Consider the following 16,915-nt stretch of genomic DNA (forward strand, 5'->3'; position numbering starts at 1 on the left):
CATGTTTATGAAATACCTTAACAAAATATAAGACAGGCAAGAAAGTAAATTTCTAGTACATTATCACTTTTAAAGTACTCCATTCTGGAATGTAAAAGACAATAATATTCTAGCAAATGAAATATTATGATATCTTGTAAAATTCCTGGTAAAAAGTCTGTCACAATTACAAAAGCTATTTACCCAGGAAAAGTAATGATTGGATTAATCTGCATTCAAAGTCTTTAATTTATAATACAAGACATGCCTGCTGCCAAATAAAACCATTTTTATGCTTTTGCGGTGTTTCTCTTGATTTTGATTTTATTTTTTAAACTAAAAATGATTCCCTTCAAAATTCTTTAGCAAAGGAAATATTAGCCAATAACAATATTTTATTAAAAAAAGTAAAATAAAATATCTAAGAAAGAAAATAGGATGTAAACATTTCTGCGTACTAGAGACACTAATATTGGTATAAACAATTTTCAGCATTGAGAAAGGCTTTCACTATATCAATGGTTAAAGTTCACCTACAAGTCGAACAAATACATTCAACATAACAGTTTTCCAACTTGATCAAAATAAATACAATACAAAAAGAGACTATATTTCTGAAATGGTTAAACTTAGATTGCCACAAGAACTATATAAAGAAGGAAAGAGTAGAAAACCATACCAATAAAAGACAAAATCTACTCTCTTCTGGTGCTAAGGCAGGTAACTTAGGATCCCTTTTTAGGTATACTACAACCCCAGCGAGTGGAGAAAAAAGATCTCGATTAAAGCCAATAATGGCTAGGGAACCACTGCTAAAGTAGGCACTAAAGTAAGCACACAAAGTGGTCCCATAACAGTCATAGGTCTCAGACAAAAACCTCCCCTTTGTCTTAATATTTCAGAATATTGGTCAATACCCCCCCCCCCCCAAGCATCAGGAAGGAGAAATTAAGTTCTTACCTGCTAATTTTCTTTCTTTTAGACTCTCTAGACCGGAATAGGCTTCATTGATTGGTAATAGCTCATCATGACCAGCAGGTGGAGACCGAGACCAAACTCTTGTTTATAGTACTTAATAGCTGACCCTCTCACTATCCATCAATCTGCCAAATAGCAAAGTAGAACTAAGGAAAAATTAAATAAAAAAAACAACAACGCTCCAACAGGAGCAACAACTAATATACAGGAATGGCTGTTGGAAAATGCAGAGAACAGACCTTTACAGTGAAATGTCCCCACAGCTCGCCAGCTATGCCACAGCTGCTGTTCTTAGATCTCCCTGGCCCTAGAAAAATACTAGAACCCACAGAAAAAACAAAACCCTCATGCGAGAAACCCTGCAAGAAGAAACGACAACAGATGGGGTGGGATCCTATACCGGTCTGGAGAGTCTAAAAGAAAGAAAATTAGCAGATAAGAACCTAATTTCTCCTTCTTTGTCAAGCTCTCCAGACCAGTATAGGCTTCACTGATGGGACATACCAAAGCAGTACTCATCATGGATGGGACCCCCGAAGGGCCAACACCAGAACATGATCACCGAACACCGCATCCTGACGCGCCTGAACGTCCACACGGTAGTGTCGCACAAAGGAATGCAGAGAAGACCAAACCACAGCTTTACAGATATCCACAGGAGGCACAAGAGAAGACTCAGCCCAAGAAGCTGCCTGACTCTGAGTGGAATGAGCCCTGAGAAATTCTGGAACAGGCTTCTTCTGAAGAAGGTAGGCGGAAGTGATAGTCTCCTTGATCCAGCATGCAATGGTAACCTTAGAAGCTCCATCCCCCTTACGAGACCAAGAGGACAAAGAGATGATCCGATTTCCAGATCTCCTGGGTCCGCTGAACATAAGAGCAAAGGACTAGACAGATATCCAACTTGCGTTAACTGCTTCTGCTCCGATGAGCCCTCCTGACTTCCCAACACCGGAAGGACTGATTGACATGAAAAGGCGAAACCACCTTTCGCAGAAAAGAAGGAACAGACCACAACACCACACACTCCCAAGAAAACTCCAGGAAGGGAGGCCTACAAGAGAAAGCTTGCAGTTCAAATGCGTCTCGCAGAAGTAATAGCCACCATAAAGATCGCCTTAAATGTAAGGTCCAAGGAGCAGGAACCTAAGGGCGCACAAGCATGGACAGGACCAGATTGAGATCCCAAAATGGAACTGAAGGTCAAAGCAATTTGGCTGCCCACAAAAAGCGAACCACGTCCGGCAAAGAGGTCAAGCGCCGACCTTGCAGCAACCAGTGAAAAGCGGACAAGGCTACAAGCTGAACCCGGAGAGACGACCAAACCAGACCCTTGTCCATGCCATCCTGCAAGAACTCCAACATTAGGCAAAGAGGCGAGGAAAGGAACCACACCACGTGCAGCACACCACGCCTCAGAGGTGCCACACACGCACATAAGCCCTAGAAGTGGAAAGCCTCCGAGACCCCAAAAGAATTGAGATCACTTTATCTGAATAACCCTTCTTACCTAGGTGATCCCGCACAAGAGCCAAACCATAAGACAAAAAGGACCAGGATCGAACATCGGAATGGGACCCTGAGTCAGAAGGTCGGGCAAGAGGGGCAGTGGAATAGGATCTGCCTCGAGATGACGAACCAGATCTGCGTACCACGGGCACCGGGGCCATACTAGGGCCACCAGGATCACACAACCGGGATGACGAGTAATGCAAAGAAGAATTTTGCCCACCATCGTCCACGGAGGAAACGCATACAGAAGGCCCGCCATCGGCCATGGCTGCACCAGAGCATCCAGCCCCTCGGCCTGCACATACCTGCGCTGACTGACGATATTGACACCTGTGGTCATCAGGTCCAAGACCGGAAGACCCCCAAGTCTACACAATCAAGGCTCTGGGACCGAGATACCACTCTCTGGGATCTAGCATGTGCTGACTGATCAAGTCCACCTGGACATTCTTCACTCCTGCTATGTGGGAAGCCGAGATGTCCAGAAGATTAGTTTCCGCCCAGGCCATGAGCAGAGGCGACTCCTGGTTCCCCCCTGACGATTGACATAGGCCACTGCCGTGGCACTGTCCGAGAGAACTTGAACAGACTTGCCTGTCAACAAGGGCTGGAACGCCAGCAACGCAAGATGAATGGCTCTCATCTCCAGAACATTGATCGACCAAGACGCCTCTGATGGAGACCAACTGCCCTGAGCCGAATGATAGAACTGTCCGAGAGAACTTGAACAGACTTGCCTGTCAACAAGGGCTGGAACGCCAGCAACGCAAGATGAATGGCTCTCATCTCCAGAACATTGATCGACCAAGACGCCTCCGATGGAGACCAACTGCCCTGAGCCGAGTGATAGAGACACTTGAGCTCCCCAACCGAGGAGACTATCGTCCATGATTAGAACGGTCCACTGGGGCTAATCCAGACTCACGCCCAGCACCACACTGGAAGACTGCAGCCACCACCTGAGACTGTGACGAATCAATCCCTGAAGAGGAAAGGGAGAGTCCATATCGTGCACCTGGGGCAACCACTGCCGAAGCACAGCAAGCTGAAGCAGGTGCATGTGAGCTCGGGCCCACTGAATCATGTCCAGGGAAGCTGCCATTGACCCTAGAACCTGGAAACCCCCCCCCCCCCGAGGGCATTGGGAAGCCAGCAGAAGCTGAATCTGGGACTGCAATTTGACCATACGAGCCTCCGGCAGGAAGACCTTCCCCAAACCGGTGTCGAAAAGAGCCCCCAGGTACTCCAGGCACTGAGACGGAGCCAACCGGCTCTTGGACAGATTGACAACCCATTCCAGCTACTGCAGAAATTCCACAACCCGAGCCGTAACCCAGGCGCTCTTCTGAAACAACTTTGCGCGAATCAACCAGTCGTCCAGATAGGGGTGAACCAGAATGCCCTCCTTGCACAAGGCTGCCACCACAATGATCTTGGTGAACGTCCGAGGAGCCAAAGCCAGATCAAAGGGAAGCACACAAAACTGATAGTGCCAGCCCAAGATCACAAAGCACAGGAACTGCTGATGAGAGGCCAGAATCAGAACATGCAAGTAGGCTTCCGTCAGATCAAGAGAGGTCAGAAATTCCCCTGGTTGAACCACCAGAATGATCGACCATAGGGTCTCCATGCGAAAAGACGGAACACACAGAGCCCTGTTCACCCCTTTCAAATCCAAGATGGGCTGAAAAGTCCTTTCTTTCTTGAGCAACACAAAGTAAATGGAGTACCGGCCGGTGCACCAATCTGACGGAGGCATGGGCACAACTGCTTTGAGATCTAGCAATCTTTGAAGTGTCTTGCAAAAATCTCTCTTCTTCCAAGGTGCTAGCCAAGAAGCGAGAAATCAATCTGGCAGAGAGCAGGAAAACTCCAGCACATAACCATCCTGAACCACCTCCAGGACCCACTGGAGAAGTTCCTTGACAATTCCCCTAAAGATGCATCCCGTGAAACAGGGTACTCCTATTGGGATTTAAAAACTTCTGACACAGTTTTTGATGTCCAGCATAAGATAAGTGGCCAGAGTATTTGTGCTGTTTTATACTGCAATTGACTGTCTGTATTCTTTATAATTGAGGATGAGAATCTGCAATTCCTGATGCTTAGGGAGGAATGTGTACTTGTACGATTATAAGTGCCTGCTTTAGCAGTGCTTCCCTAGCCATTATTGGCTTGAACCGAGGTTTTTATTTTCCTCCACTTGCTGGGGTTTGTGGTATACCTAGAAAGGGGTCCTAAGTTACCTGCCTTAGCACCAGAAGAGAGTAGATTTTTGTCTTGTATTATATAATCTTAGATTGCATCATGAACCTACTTTTAATTTTGTAATGCTATAACAATTTATAAAAATGTCTCCATTTACTGCAATATGATGTATAATAATGGATCTTGAAGCATTATTATAGACATAGGAAAGAGAACTTAGTATGGGGAGGTAAATAATGAAAACATTTGCTTTTATTCTATTACTCTTGCTCTGACTTGTTTCTCAGCCTTGCTAGTAGGTAATTGCCATCAAGTTATGAATTTCTCCCAGGAAACATACGCTGGAAATTGAAATCTGTTTTCAGCTTTGACATCTACCAAATTTAAATATAAAGTGGAAAATCCTAGAAACCTGAGGGAATGCAAATTTCCAGTGGAAAGGGAATGCGGTCCTATTAATAACAGACTTTCTTGTGGCATCTTTACCACTGAGAGTATGTATTTAATTTAATTTTCAGTATCAAACAGCCATATTAGCAATTTCTTTAAAAATATTGCTTTGTTTTACTCACTGAAATATCTGAACTGTATAGCCAAAGCAACTCTCCTATATCACTAGACATTCTCTAGAATGTGGAATTATAATATCTTTGCTGAATATGAATACTTAGTAACTAGTACAGGAATTATAACTTTTTATTGATAAAGCAAAATTTGCTTGCAAATAAAGCTCTGAACTTGCCATTTGATGCTGTAAAAATACTTCAGATGAAGAAAACTTGTATGGACCCTTGTATTTGCAGGACACATTTTGACAATCAACAGGTATTTTGCATTAACTGGTTCCTAGATTAACCCATAAACTTATGTTTCAACATTAATAATGAACTCTCAAATATAAAGTGAAGGAATGTAAATTTTTGTATATATTTTCAATGATTTATTTACAATAACATTTTTTAAATGTTAAATAAAAAATAAGTTCTCTCTTGTGCAATAGTGACATCTGAAATTACATTAGTGGGGTGTCTATAAAAAACACAGTTTTTGTTTTTATTGTCACGGACTGTATAAAACATTTGCTCAGTTTGAGCCAAATAGTGATACATTTACAATAAATGCACGCTTTCTTTCCTTAATACATACATCTGTACTTAGAAAGTGCTGCAAATTTTTCTTTATAACACAGAAAACCTCTGTTGTCACCAGTCACGGTGTGAAATATAGACTGGACCATAACTAGTTACTAATTATAGAAAACATTCAGGTTATTAAATTTACAGTATGGATGATGAATCTCAGTGCTACATGTGCATCTCCATACATTTTATAATAATTCTAAAAATGCTGATTTTTTAACCATGATAATACCAGTATTACATAAAGAGAGAATGGAATGCCATGTTTACAATTTTTTTTTACTCACCTACAGTACATGCAACATTTAACATCTGTGTCACAGAAATTATTCTGCAGTACTTTACTGTTCTAAATTTCCTTGAAGTTTTGTCCCTGATATTACTTCTGTTTCATAAATGTTAACTAAATCAATACTTTCAAACTGCTTTTTTTATGTAGCCTTAGTTCTGAACTGGCCAAACAGCACAAGCTAGACAGTTGAAAGGGCTTTAAAGCAGTTTTAGAAGTTCTGACATTTAATTCTGGAAGCAGAAGACTCAAGAATACTTTTTTTTTTAAAGACAATTCTTTTGTGTTTAGTTATGAGAATGATTTTACTAACACAGCCTTGCTGTAGTTATCACCTAATTTAGAAACAGATGTATGTTTTATACAATCAATTCCAAATCTAATTGTAATTAAAATAATTATCTTCTATAAATATAATAATTCTCTAGAGAAAGGCTGAATATAAAATGTTTGTAAAAAGGTTTACTTGATTACAAAGTACTGAATTATAACGGCAAATAGAATACCGACTGCTGCAAATCCTACAAGAATTAAAAAAGCAAACTGTTCATCAGTTAGAGCTTTCTTCCTGGTCTTTGCAATTTCTTTTGTGGAGTCAGAACTTTGTACCATTAGCTCTTGCCTTTGAGAGGTGAATAATGTACTGGGACTGAAAGGGCCATAGAGTTCCTGCAGCCCAGCAGAATCTTGATACTGACGACCAGCACAGACCCTGAACCGATATTCACAGTTTATTTGAAAGTTTGCAAAATGAAATGAAGTTTCCGCTCCTTTATATACCTAAAAAAAAAAAAAAAAAAAAAAAAGGAAAAATGATTTCTTGTGATATGCAATGCAATTTAGTTACTCACAAGTACCAGTAAAATAAGAACAGTAGGAATATCCTTAGTCATGACAAAAACAATAGAAATTTAAAGAAGTAAACCTACCCATTGAAATGTCCCTTTAAAAATAAAATCTTAACTTTCTTTAGCACTCTCCAGACCAGTAGAGGTTAATCTTTACCAATGGGTATATATCCAATCATGACCAGCAGATGGAGACTGATAACAAAACTGTGGAATAGTATATAATATATTCCCTTCTCTATTCTCATTGGTCTTCTTTCAGTCTCAAGCAGGTGTTGAGTGAGCTATACCCATCTCCCTTGGTAGGACTGTTGGAATTTGTTTAGGGGGTTTCTAATCCCTGTTTTTGGCTGGACAGAGCTTGGGCGGGCCCTGTTTGGGGGTCCGTCCGACCTCGGGGGTGTCAAACCCAGTGGGTCCCCCCACTTCCCCCACCTCCCCATATTTTTTTAGAGGAGCCTCAGCAGTCAGCCTTGCCCCCTAAATCAAGCAAGTCCTACTGCTTCGAGAGCCTGTGGAGTCTGTTCTGTAAAAAAAAAAAAAATCCTGAGGTAGTGCCAGTCTGCAGGGTTGCTTCCCTGTCAATTTACTATATTTTAGCACTAACCGGCACTTTTTCTTCTAGCTAGGTCGCGTATGGAGCAATTGTGCCCTTCTCCGGGGGATTGTGACACAATTTGGTACAACCGCAAGGCACTCGCGGCCGGCCTGAACTCGGCAGTTTGGGCCGGTATGGTCATGGAGCTCTGTCGGCAGCGGCTGCAGGCATCCAGAGCTCCCTGGTCTTAGTGCCTCGTGAGCCGGCTGAAGGCAGTGAGGCAGCCCGGTCTGCTCTCACTACCTCCGGAGGGATTCCCCGAACTGCCAACAGTAGGGGAAAAAGGATTCTCTCTCAGCTGATTTTTCAACAGCTGATCCCGGCTTGGCCTGTTTAGGGTCTAGGACAGTTTAGGTTTCCCAGTCGCTACAGGCTCTAGAGGGGTTATTTTTGGCGGGATCTTCACCATTTTGACAGACAGTTCCCTCCATTTTGTCTGCAACCTCAGGTGACCTTCCCCCTGTATTGCAAACACAGGAGCAGGTTTCGTGCTGGCACAGTGGAATATACCGGGGGCGCCGTTTCGGTTGGTGCACACCTTTTGAAGAGGAAATCCGCGAAAAAGAGAGGCTTCTAGTGCAGTTCTGTCCAAACGAAGAGGTCAAGGAACTAGAAAGATACATCGAGGAAGCACACCAGCAGCATGTGGAGAACTGTTCCCGAACAACTCAGGAAGAAGGAATGAACTAGAGGAGAGAACACACCCCTGCAAATTCTGGAGAGAAGGAAGCGGAGACAAGGGGTGATCACAGATCAGGAGCAAGAGGGAGACTGCATGGGGACACCCCCCACCCAAAGAGCAGAAAACAACTTCAGGAGTATCACAGGAGGGAGAAGATCGGTCCCATACCATGGATGTGGACTTATGACCCCCCAGGAACCACTGAATACAGAAGACAGGGATCATCGTGGGAGACTCCACCGCAGGAGGGAGAGAGGATAGAATTGTCACCTGCCTGCCGGGAGTGAGAGTGAAGGATGTGGCCAACAGGATCTCCAGGATCATAGACAGCACAGGGGGAGAGGACACTGCTGTACTTATCCATGTGGGCGGACGGAAGTATGACAGGGAAGAAATGAAGGGCCAGCTCCACTCACTCGGAAGAATACTGAAGATCAGGGAGGTGAAGGTGGCCTTCTCCAAGATCCTCCCAGTACCAAGAGCGGATGGAAGGAGACAAGGGAAACTGCAAGCGATCAATGCCTGGATGAGACGATGGTGCGAAGAGGAAGGCTTTGACTTCGTGCACAATTGGGCAACGTTCTGGGGAAGAAGCAAGTTCTACAGGAAGGATGGACTGCACCTCAACGAGGAAGGAGCAAGAGTATTGGCAGGCAGCATGAAGAAGGCCATCAAGAAGGCTTTAAACTAAAGGACAGGGGAAAGCCGACAGTCGACCACCAGTCGATGGCCCGGGCAACAGGATGTCCCAAAGAAGGAACTACGGACAACTACTCAGGCTCAGGAGGGGACGTGCACAAAGCATATAAGAGAGACGACACAGGAACAGAAAAGGATACCGTGAAAGAACCAAGGGAGACTGCTAAGTTTAAAGAGTCCAAGAAGGTAACACACAGGGAACTCAAATGTATGTATACGAACGCTAGAAGTTTGAGAAACAAAATGGGAGAATTAGAAGCAATAGCGAAAAACGACGAACTGGAAATCATTGGCATAACAGAAACCTGGGGGAATGACGAAAACAAATGGGATACAGTACTACAGGGATACAAACTGTACAGAAGAGATAGAGTGGGGCAGAAAGTTGGAGGTATTGCCCTATATGTTCGTGAAGAAATAGAATCTGTAAGAGTGACTACGACGGAAGAGAAAGAGAAGCTGGAATCCCTCTGGATAAAGATTCCCAGACACAACGGTGCTGACACAAAGATTGGCCTTTACTACCGACCGCCAGGACAGGGGAGGAAACAGACTCAGAAATGAGAGAGGAAATTAAACATGGATGAAAGACAGGTAATGTTGTAATCTTGGGGGATTTCAACTTTCCGGGGATAGACTGGGACCCGGGAACCTCAAATTGTGGCAAGGAGGCAATGTTCCTGGAAGTGCTAGGGGTCTGCTTCCTGGAACAATTGGTGGGGGAGCCGACAAGAGAACACGTCACCTTGGACTTGGTCCTAAACAGCATTACGGGGCCGGCTAAAGATGTAGAAGTCACAGTCCCGCTGGGTACGAGCGATCACAACAGGATCAACTTCAAACTCGATGTCGGGAAGGGGAGAGGCACTAAAACCTCAACCACAACTTTAAACTTTACAAGGGGAAGATACGATATCATAAGAACCATGGTGAAACAATGGATCAAGAAAAAAATGGGCAAAGTCAAAACAGTAGAACAAGCATGGTCCCTTCTGAAAAATACTATCACGGAAGCTCAAAGCCTCTATATTTCGCGGATGTCCAAAGCAAAGAAAACAAATGGCAAAAGAGAGCCAGTGTGGCTTACTAAAGAGGTTAAGGAAGCCATAAAAAAAAAGAAGGACTCCTTCAAAGCATGGAAACGCATGAAAACAACCGAAACTTGGAACAAACACAAGGATGATCAGAAGAAGTGTCACAGGGCGGTGAGGGATGCCAAAAAGGACTATGAGGAGAAAATAGCACAGGAGGCCAAAAACTTCAAGCCCTTCTTCAGGTACGTGAAAGGGAGAAAACCCGCAAAAGAGGCGGTGGGACCGCTGGACGACCAGGGAAGGAGAGGGTACATCAAGGATGACAAACAAATTGCAGACAAACTAAATTCCTTCTTTACAAAGGAAGACACTGCAACAATTCCAGAAGCAGTGAAAGTGTTCAAAGGAGCAACAGAGGACAGCCTTACCACAGTAGAAGTGGACTTGAACCAGATTTACCGCCAGATCGACAAACTCAAAATTCATCCGAGAGTCTTGAAAGAGCTAAAAGTGGAAATCGGTGAACTATTGCAAAAACTTGCCAACCTGTCAATCAAAACAGGACAGATACCAGACGACTGGAAGATAGCGAACATCACGCCGATATTTAAAAAAGGATCAAGAGGAGTACAGGGCAACTATAGACCTGCGAGTCTCACATCGGTCCCTGGGAAGATGGTTGAGGCGCTGATCAAGGATAGCATAACCCGGCACTTAGACACACACGACCTGATGAGAGCCAGCCAGCATGGATTCAGGAAGAGGAAGTCATGTTTGACGAACCTACTTCAACAATTTTTTGAGACAGTGAACAGACAAATTGATAGCGGAGAACTGGTGGATATTGTATACTTGGATTTTCAGAAAGAGTTTGACAAGGTTCCACATGTAAGACTCCTCAGGAAACTGCAAGGCCATGAACAGAAGGAGACATACTAAGATGGATAGGCAAATGACTGGAGAACAGAAGGCAGAGAGTGGGCATAAATGGGAAATTCTCAGACTGGGAGACTGTGACTAGCGGTGTGCCCCAGGGCTCGGTACTTGGGCCCATCTTATTTAATATCTTCATAAATGACCTGGAGGATGGAACATCTAGTGAGATCATCAAGTTTGCAGATGACACAAAGCTATGCCGGGCAATCAAATTGCAGAAGGACAGCGAGGAACTCCAGAGCGACTTGAGCCGATTGGAAAATTGGGCAGATAAATTGCAGATGAAGTTTAATGTGGAAAAATGTAAAGTCATGCACTTAGGCAGAAAAAATAAGGAACACAAGTACAGTATGTCAGGTACAACTCTGGGAAAAACTGAACAGGAAAGAGACCTGGGCGTATTAATCGATAGGACCCTGAAGCTGTTGGCGCAATGTGCGGCGGCAGCGAAGAACACAAATAGAATGCTAGGCATGATAAAGAAGGGAATCACAAGTAGATCGGAGAAAGTAATACTACCGCTTTATAGAGCGATGGTCAGACCACACTTGGAATACTGCGTCCAACATTGGTCTCCATACCTAAAGAAGGATTTAAAAGTACTCGAGAGGGTGCAGAAACGAGCAATGAAGCTAATAAAGGGCATGGAGAACTTGGAATATAAGGAACGACTTAAGAGACTGGGATTGTTCTCCCTTGAGAAGAGGAGACTGCAAGGGGATATGATCGAGACTTTCAAAATACTGAATGGAATCAACCAAATAGAGCAGGATAAAAAACTATTTACAATGTCCAATGTGACAAGGACAAGAGGACATGGACTTCCAGAAAGCGTTCGACAAGGTTCCGCACGCAAGGCTTCTGAGGAAACTACAAAGCCATGGAATAGATGGGGACATACTGAGATGGTTAGGCAAATGGCTGGAGAACAGATTGCAGAGGGTGGGCATAAATGGGATATTCTCGGTCTGGGAGAAGGTGACAAGCGGCTCAGCGGCTCGGTTCTTGGGCCCATCTTATTCAATATCTTCATAAATGACCTGGAAGAGGAAACAACAAGCATTATTATCAAGTTTGCAGATGACACAAAACTAGGTCGGGCAGTTGGGTCACAAAAGAACAGCGAAGAACTACAGAAGGATTTGAACCAGCTGGAGAAATGGGCGGAAAAGTGGCAGATGAAGTTCAATATAGAAAAATGCAAAGTAATGCACTTGGGCAGGAAAAACAAAGAACATGAATATAAATTGCTAGGTGTAACTTTGGACAACAGCGAACAGGAAAGGGACCTGGGGGTACTGATAGACGGGACTCTGAAGCCGTCGGCTCAATGCGCAGCAGCGGCAAAGAAAGCGAACAGGATGTTGGGCATGATAAAGAAGGGAATCACGAGTAGATCGGCGGACGTCATAATGCCGCTTTACAGAGCAATGGTCAGACCACACTTGGAATACTGTATCCAACACTGGTCTCCCTGTATAAAGAAGGATATAACCCTGCTGGAGAGGGTGCAGAGGAGAGCCACGAAGCTAGTAAAAGGTATGGAGAATCTGAGCTACAAGGAACGACTCGGAAAACTGGGATTATTCACCCTCAAAAAGAGAAGACTGCGAGGGGATATGATAGAGACTTTTAAAATACTAAAAGGATTCGACAAATAGAGCAAGAAACATTGTTATTCACATTGTCAAAATGTGACACGGACAAGAGGTCATGGACTGAAACTGAGGGGCAACAGGCCCAGGACAAATGTCAGGAAGTTCTGTTTCACACAGTGAGTGGTGCACGCTTGGAATGCTCTCCCAGAGGAGGATGTGACGGAGACCACCATTCTGGGATTCAAAGGCAAGTTGGATGCACACTTTCTTGCAAATCACATTGAGGGATATGGGTTAACAAGGTATTCATCAGGGAACACCTAGCTTAGCTTCCGCGTGCGCGGGTCGCTGGTCTAGATGGACCTAAGGTCTGATCCGGTGAAGGCATTTCTTATGTTCTTAAAGCTAAGGGGGGGACAGGTTCAGGACAAATATCAGGAAGTTCTGCTTCACGCAACGAGTGGTAGAAACCTGGAATTCTCTCCCAGAAGAGGTAATTGCGGAATCCACTGTTCTAGGGTTTAAGGGTAAGTTAGATGTACACCTCCTTATGAGTGACTTAAGGTGACATAGATAAGGGTAAGCTTGATGCGCATCTCTTATGAGAAGCTTAGAGTGATATGGGGACTAATACTATGCCAGGGTACACCTGTCGGGGCCTCCGTGTGTGCGGATTGCCGGACTTGATGGACCTAGGGTCTGTTCCGGAGATGGCACTTCTTATGTTCTTATGGTATCCCATCCCGGAGGGGGATAGGGCTACCTTAATTTCGCCAGTGGTAGACGGGGTGGTCTTGGCAATTGCTAAGCAGCATACCGTGCCTGTTGCGGGCGGTTCTGCTCTTAGGGTCTCTGAGGAGCGTACGTTAGAGAAACTTCTTAAGTAGAATTTTGATGTCTCTGCCTTGGGAATCCTGGCAGCTATTTGTGTTGGGCTGGTGGCTCACACCGTGTTTTGGTGGTCTGAGCATGTCCTGGATCGTGAGTCTGATGACTGGTCCTTAGTGATCAGGAGGTGGCGAAGATTGAGATGACTGCCTCGTTCCTCTCGGATGCTCTTTGTGACTTGGTGCGGCTAAGTCTGGGGCTTTTGGTGGCCGCGCGCTGTACCTTGTGGCTTCGCGCTTGGTCGGCGGTTGCCGCATCCAAACCTGAACTTCCAAAAATTTCACTTTCGGGGGTCATTTTTATTTGGAGAGGACTTAGATAAGTTGGTTTAGTCTCTGACGGACTCTGAGGTGCCCCGTCTGCCTGAGTACCGTGCCCGCCCGGCGTCTCAGGGTGGCACTGCCCGGGAGCATCTGCGGGAATTTCGCAAGTTTCGCCCGGGGCATGGGGCTGCTTCTTTCCAGGCTTCTGGTTTTTCCCCAGGGTCAGTTGGCTCAGCGCATGCAGTCCTTTCAGGGGGCCCTTCGGGGGGCTGGGAGCCCCCCCCTGGTTCCCTTGCTGCCCGTCCTGCACGATGGCTCTTTGCCGGCGCCCCCTTTGGTTTCAATGGGCACCCGGCTGCGTAACCTGTTTCCTAAGTGGACCGAGATCACCTCTGATCGGTGGGTCCTGGTGGTGGTGCGGGATGGTTATGCTATGGAATTTTGCCCGCTCTCTGCCAGATCATATCTAGCCTCTCTGTGTCAGGCGGCATGCGAGACGCTAGCCTTTCGCCAGACCCTTCAGCGCTTGCTAGATCTCAAAGCGGTTGTATAGTGTCCACTCAGGAGTGTGGCACCAGCTGGTACGCCATTTCCTTTGTGTGACCCTAAAAGGAGGGGACCTTTTGGCCCATCCTTGGTTTAAACAGGGGTCAACAGGGCTCTCAGAATTCCCTTTTTTTTGCATGGACACACGTAGTCTGTCCTTCTGGCGGTTCAGCTGGGGGAGATGCTCAAGGCCCAGCGCGAAGGAGGCAGATCTTCGGGCACCAGCACGTCCTGTGCATTGGTGCCGGTGCCAAACAGGAGTAAGAAATGTGATCGGGTGGGTGGATGCCTGGGGGATGCTGGATCGCGACGGGGAGGGGGTGCGACACGAGCGGGGGTGGGGGGAGTCCACCGGATCGCGGGGGGGGAGGGCAAAACAAGCAGGGGATGGAGGATCACGTGGGGGGGGGGCCTTCATTAGTGGGAGGAGCAATGCCGGTTTTTTTTTGGGGGGGGAAAACAGCGCCGTTGGCCTCGGGGGGTGGGAACGTATCAAAATGAGTTTCCATTATTTCCTATTGGGAAACTTGATTTGATATACGAGTATTTTGGTTTACGAGCATGCATCTGGAACGAATTGTGCTCATAAACCAAGGTACCATTGTATATTATATACTATTCCACAGTTTTGTTTTCAGTCTCTATCTGCTGGTCATGATTGGATAAATACCCATTCGTAAAGATTAACCTCTACTGGTCTGGAGAAGCTAAAAGAAAGTAAATTAGCAGGTAAGAACCTAATTTCTCCTTAGCTGTCATGGGCAGTGTTCCCGCTAAGCTGCGCTGGGGTGCGCTGGCGCACAAAATATTACCTCGCAGCGCACAAGTTTCTCGTCACAGCGCACACAGTGTAGAGCACAGTTCTTCAACCGCCGGTCCGCAAACAAAATCTTGCCGGTCCGCGAAGGATTCGGTCCCCGCCGCAACGAAAGGCCGGCGTCAGCTGACTTGCAACTTCCTGTTGCAGTCGCTGTGCCGGGACTCCTGCCTTCGCCGGGACTCCTGCCTTCCACCGCGTTTGCCTCCTGCCTTGTCTCCGCACCTCCAGACCAGCAGCGGCAGCTGTGTATGCTTTTAACTTCGGCACAGAGCTGCCCCTAATCAATAGTTTAGCGCGGTTTCATAAGGCAGCCTCGGGGCCTTTGCTAGGCCGGCCCACATCGCATCATCGAAGCGGGCCGGCTATCAAAGGCCCCTAGGCTGCCTCATGAAACCGCGCTAAACTATTGATTAGGGGCAGCTCTGTGCCGAAGTTAAAAGCATACAGAGCTGCCGCTGCTGGTCTGAACTCTTGGGCCGCTGAAGGAGGGCAAAAAGCAGCTGTCCTGGAGGTTTCCCTTCCTCTCGCCTTTACAGGTTCCTTTTTTCCACCTTTTTTTTTTTTCCTTCAAACGGCAACGGGCCCCAGCATCGACATCAATCAAGTAAGTTCCACTGTCAATCAAGCGGTTCTGCTCGGCCAAAGCTTCCCCTGTGACATGAGCCACCCTCTGGGGAAAGAAAGTGACCCACAAAGGTGAGGGGAAGGGGGGCAGATGATGGAAGTTGGGGGGGGGGGAGAGAGAGAGAGAGAAGGGGCAGATGATGGAATGGAGGAGATGAGAGAGAGAGAGAAGGGGACAGATGATGGAAGTGAGAAGAAGGGAGAGAGAGCAGAAGGCAGATGGATGTCAGTTGAGAAGGGAGAGCAGATGCTGAATGGAAGTGGGGAAAGAACACATACTGGATGGAAGGAGGAGATAAATAAAGGGGGAAGAAAATAGTAAGATAATGGAGGGGTGAGGGAAAGGGGTGACAAGCTGTGTGTAGACACAGTGAAAAGAGGGAAACGGGACTAAATAGTAAGAAAGAATTTAATTTAGATGGAGGCAGAAAATAGAGAAGGAAGACCAGAGAAGAAAAGGGAAGAGAGAGCAGAGAATGATCAGATCTGAGTGGAGGAAATGAGAAGAGAGATATGCTAAAAACCACAGGGGGGAGGGAAGGATAGAGATGCCAGACCATGAGGGGAACAGAAGGAAGATGATGGATGCTAGACCAAATTGGGGGGTGGGGGGGGGGGGCAGGAGGAGAGATGGCAGGGAAAGACAGACAGTGAATGGAAGGGGCAGATGCTGGACTGAAGAGACAGAGAAGGTTATCATGCTGCTGTACCGGGCCATGGTACGCCCTCACCTGGAGTACTGCGTCCAGCACTGGTACTTTAAGAAGGACACGGTACTACTCGAAAGGATCCAGAGAAGAGCAACTAAAATGGTTAAGGGGCTGGAGGAGTTGCCGTACAGCGAAAGATTAGAGAAACTGGGCCTCTTCTCCCTTGAGCAGAGGAGATTGAGAGGGGACATGATAGAAACATTCAAGGTACTGAAGGGAATAGACTTAGTAGCTAAGGCAGGGAGAACGAGAGGGCACTCTCTAAAGTTGAAAGGGGATAGATTCCATACAAACGTAAGGAAGTTCTGTGGTAGAAAGCAACATATTTATTTGGCTCATAACTTGCTGGCGCCCGATATTTTTAGCTCACAGTGAAAAAAGTTTGCTCACAACACCCGCCCGCTTAGAGGGAACACTGGTCATGGGACCAGCCAGTACGGCTTCAGCAAAGGAAAATCTTGCTTGACGAACTTGCTGCATTTCTTCGAGGGAGTAAACAGGCAGATAGACAAAGGTGACCCAGTCGACATTGTATATCTGGATTTTCAGAAGGCGTTCGACAAG

At 46.0% G+C, this 16,915-nt stretch overlaps 1 protein-coding gene across 5 annotated transcripts in view; it reads right to left on the minus strand.

The window, feature by feature from the left end:
* Positions 1-354: 354 nt before the first annotated feature.
* The window catches only part of LOC117360640 (fibronectin type-III domain-containing protein 3a-like), a 177,552-nt gene continuing 160,991 nt past the window's right edge, over positions 355-16,915 (minus strand). For all 5 annotated transcript variants that reach the window (XM_033944726.1, XM_033944722.1, XM_033944723.1 and 2 more), the window contains one exon: positions 355-6,885. In XM_033944726.1, coding sequence (XP_033800617.1) covers positions 6,568-6,885 — 318 coding nt within the window. In that variant the 3' untranslated portion in view covers positions 355-6,567. The remainder of the gene's footprint in view (positions 6,886-16,915) is intronic.

The sequence above is a fragment of the Geotrypetes seraphini genome, chromosome 5, assembly GCF_902459505.1.
Source record: "Geotrypetes seraphini chromosome 5, aGeoSer1.1, whole genome shotgun sequence".
In the NCBI taxonomy this organism is placed as follows: Eukaryota; Metazoa; Chordata; class Amphibia; order Gymnophiona; family Dermophiidae; genus Geotrypetes; species Geotrypetes seraphini.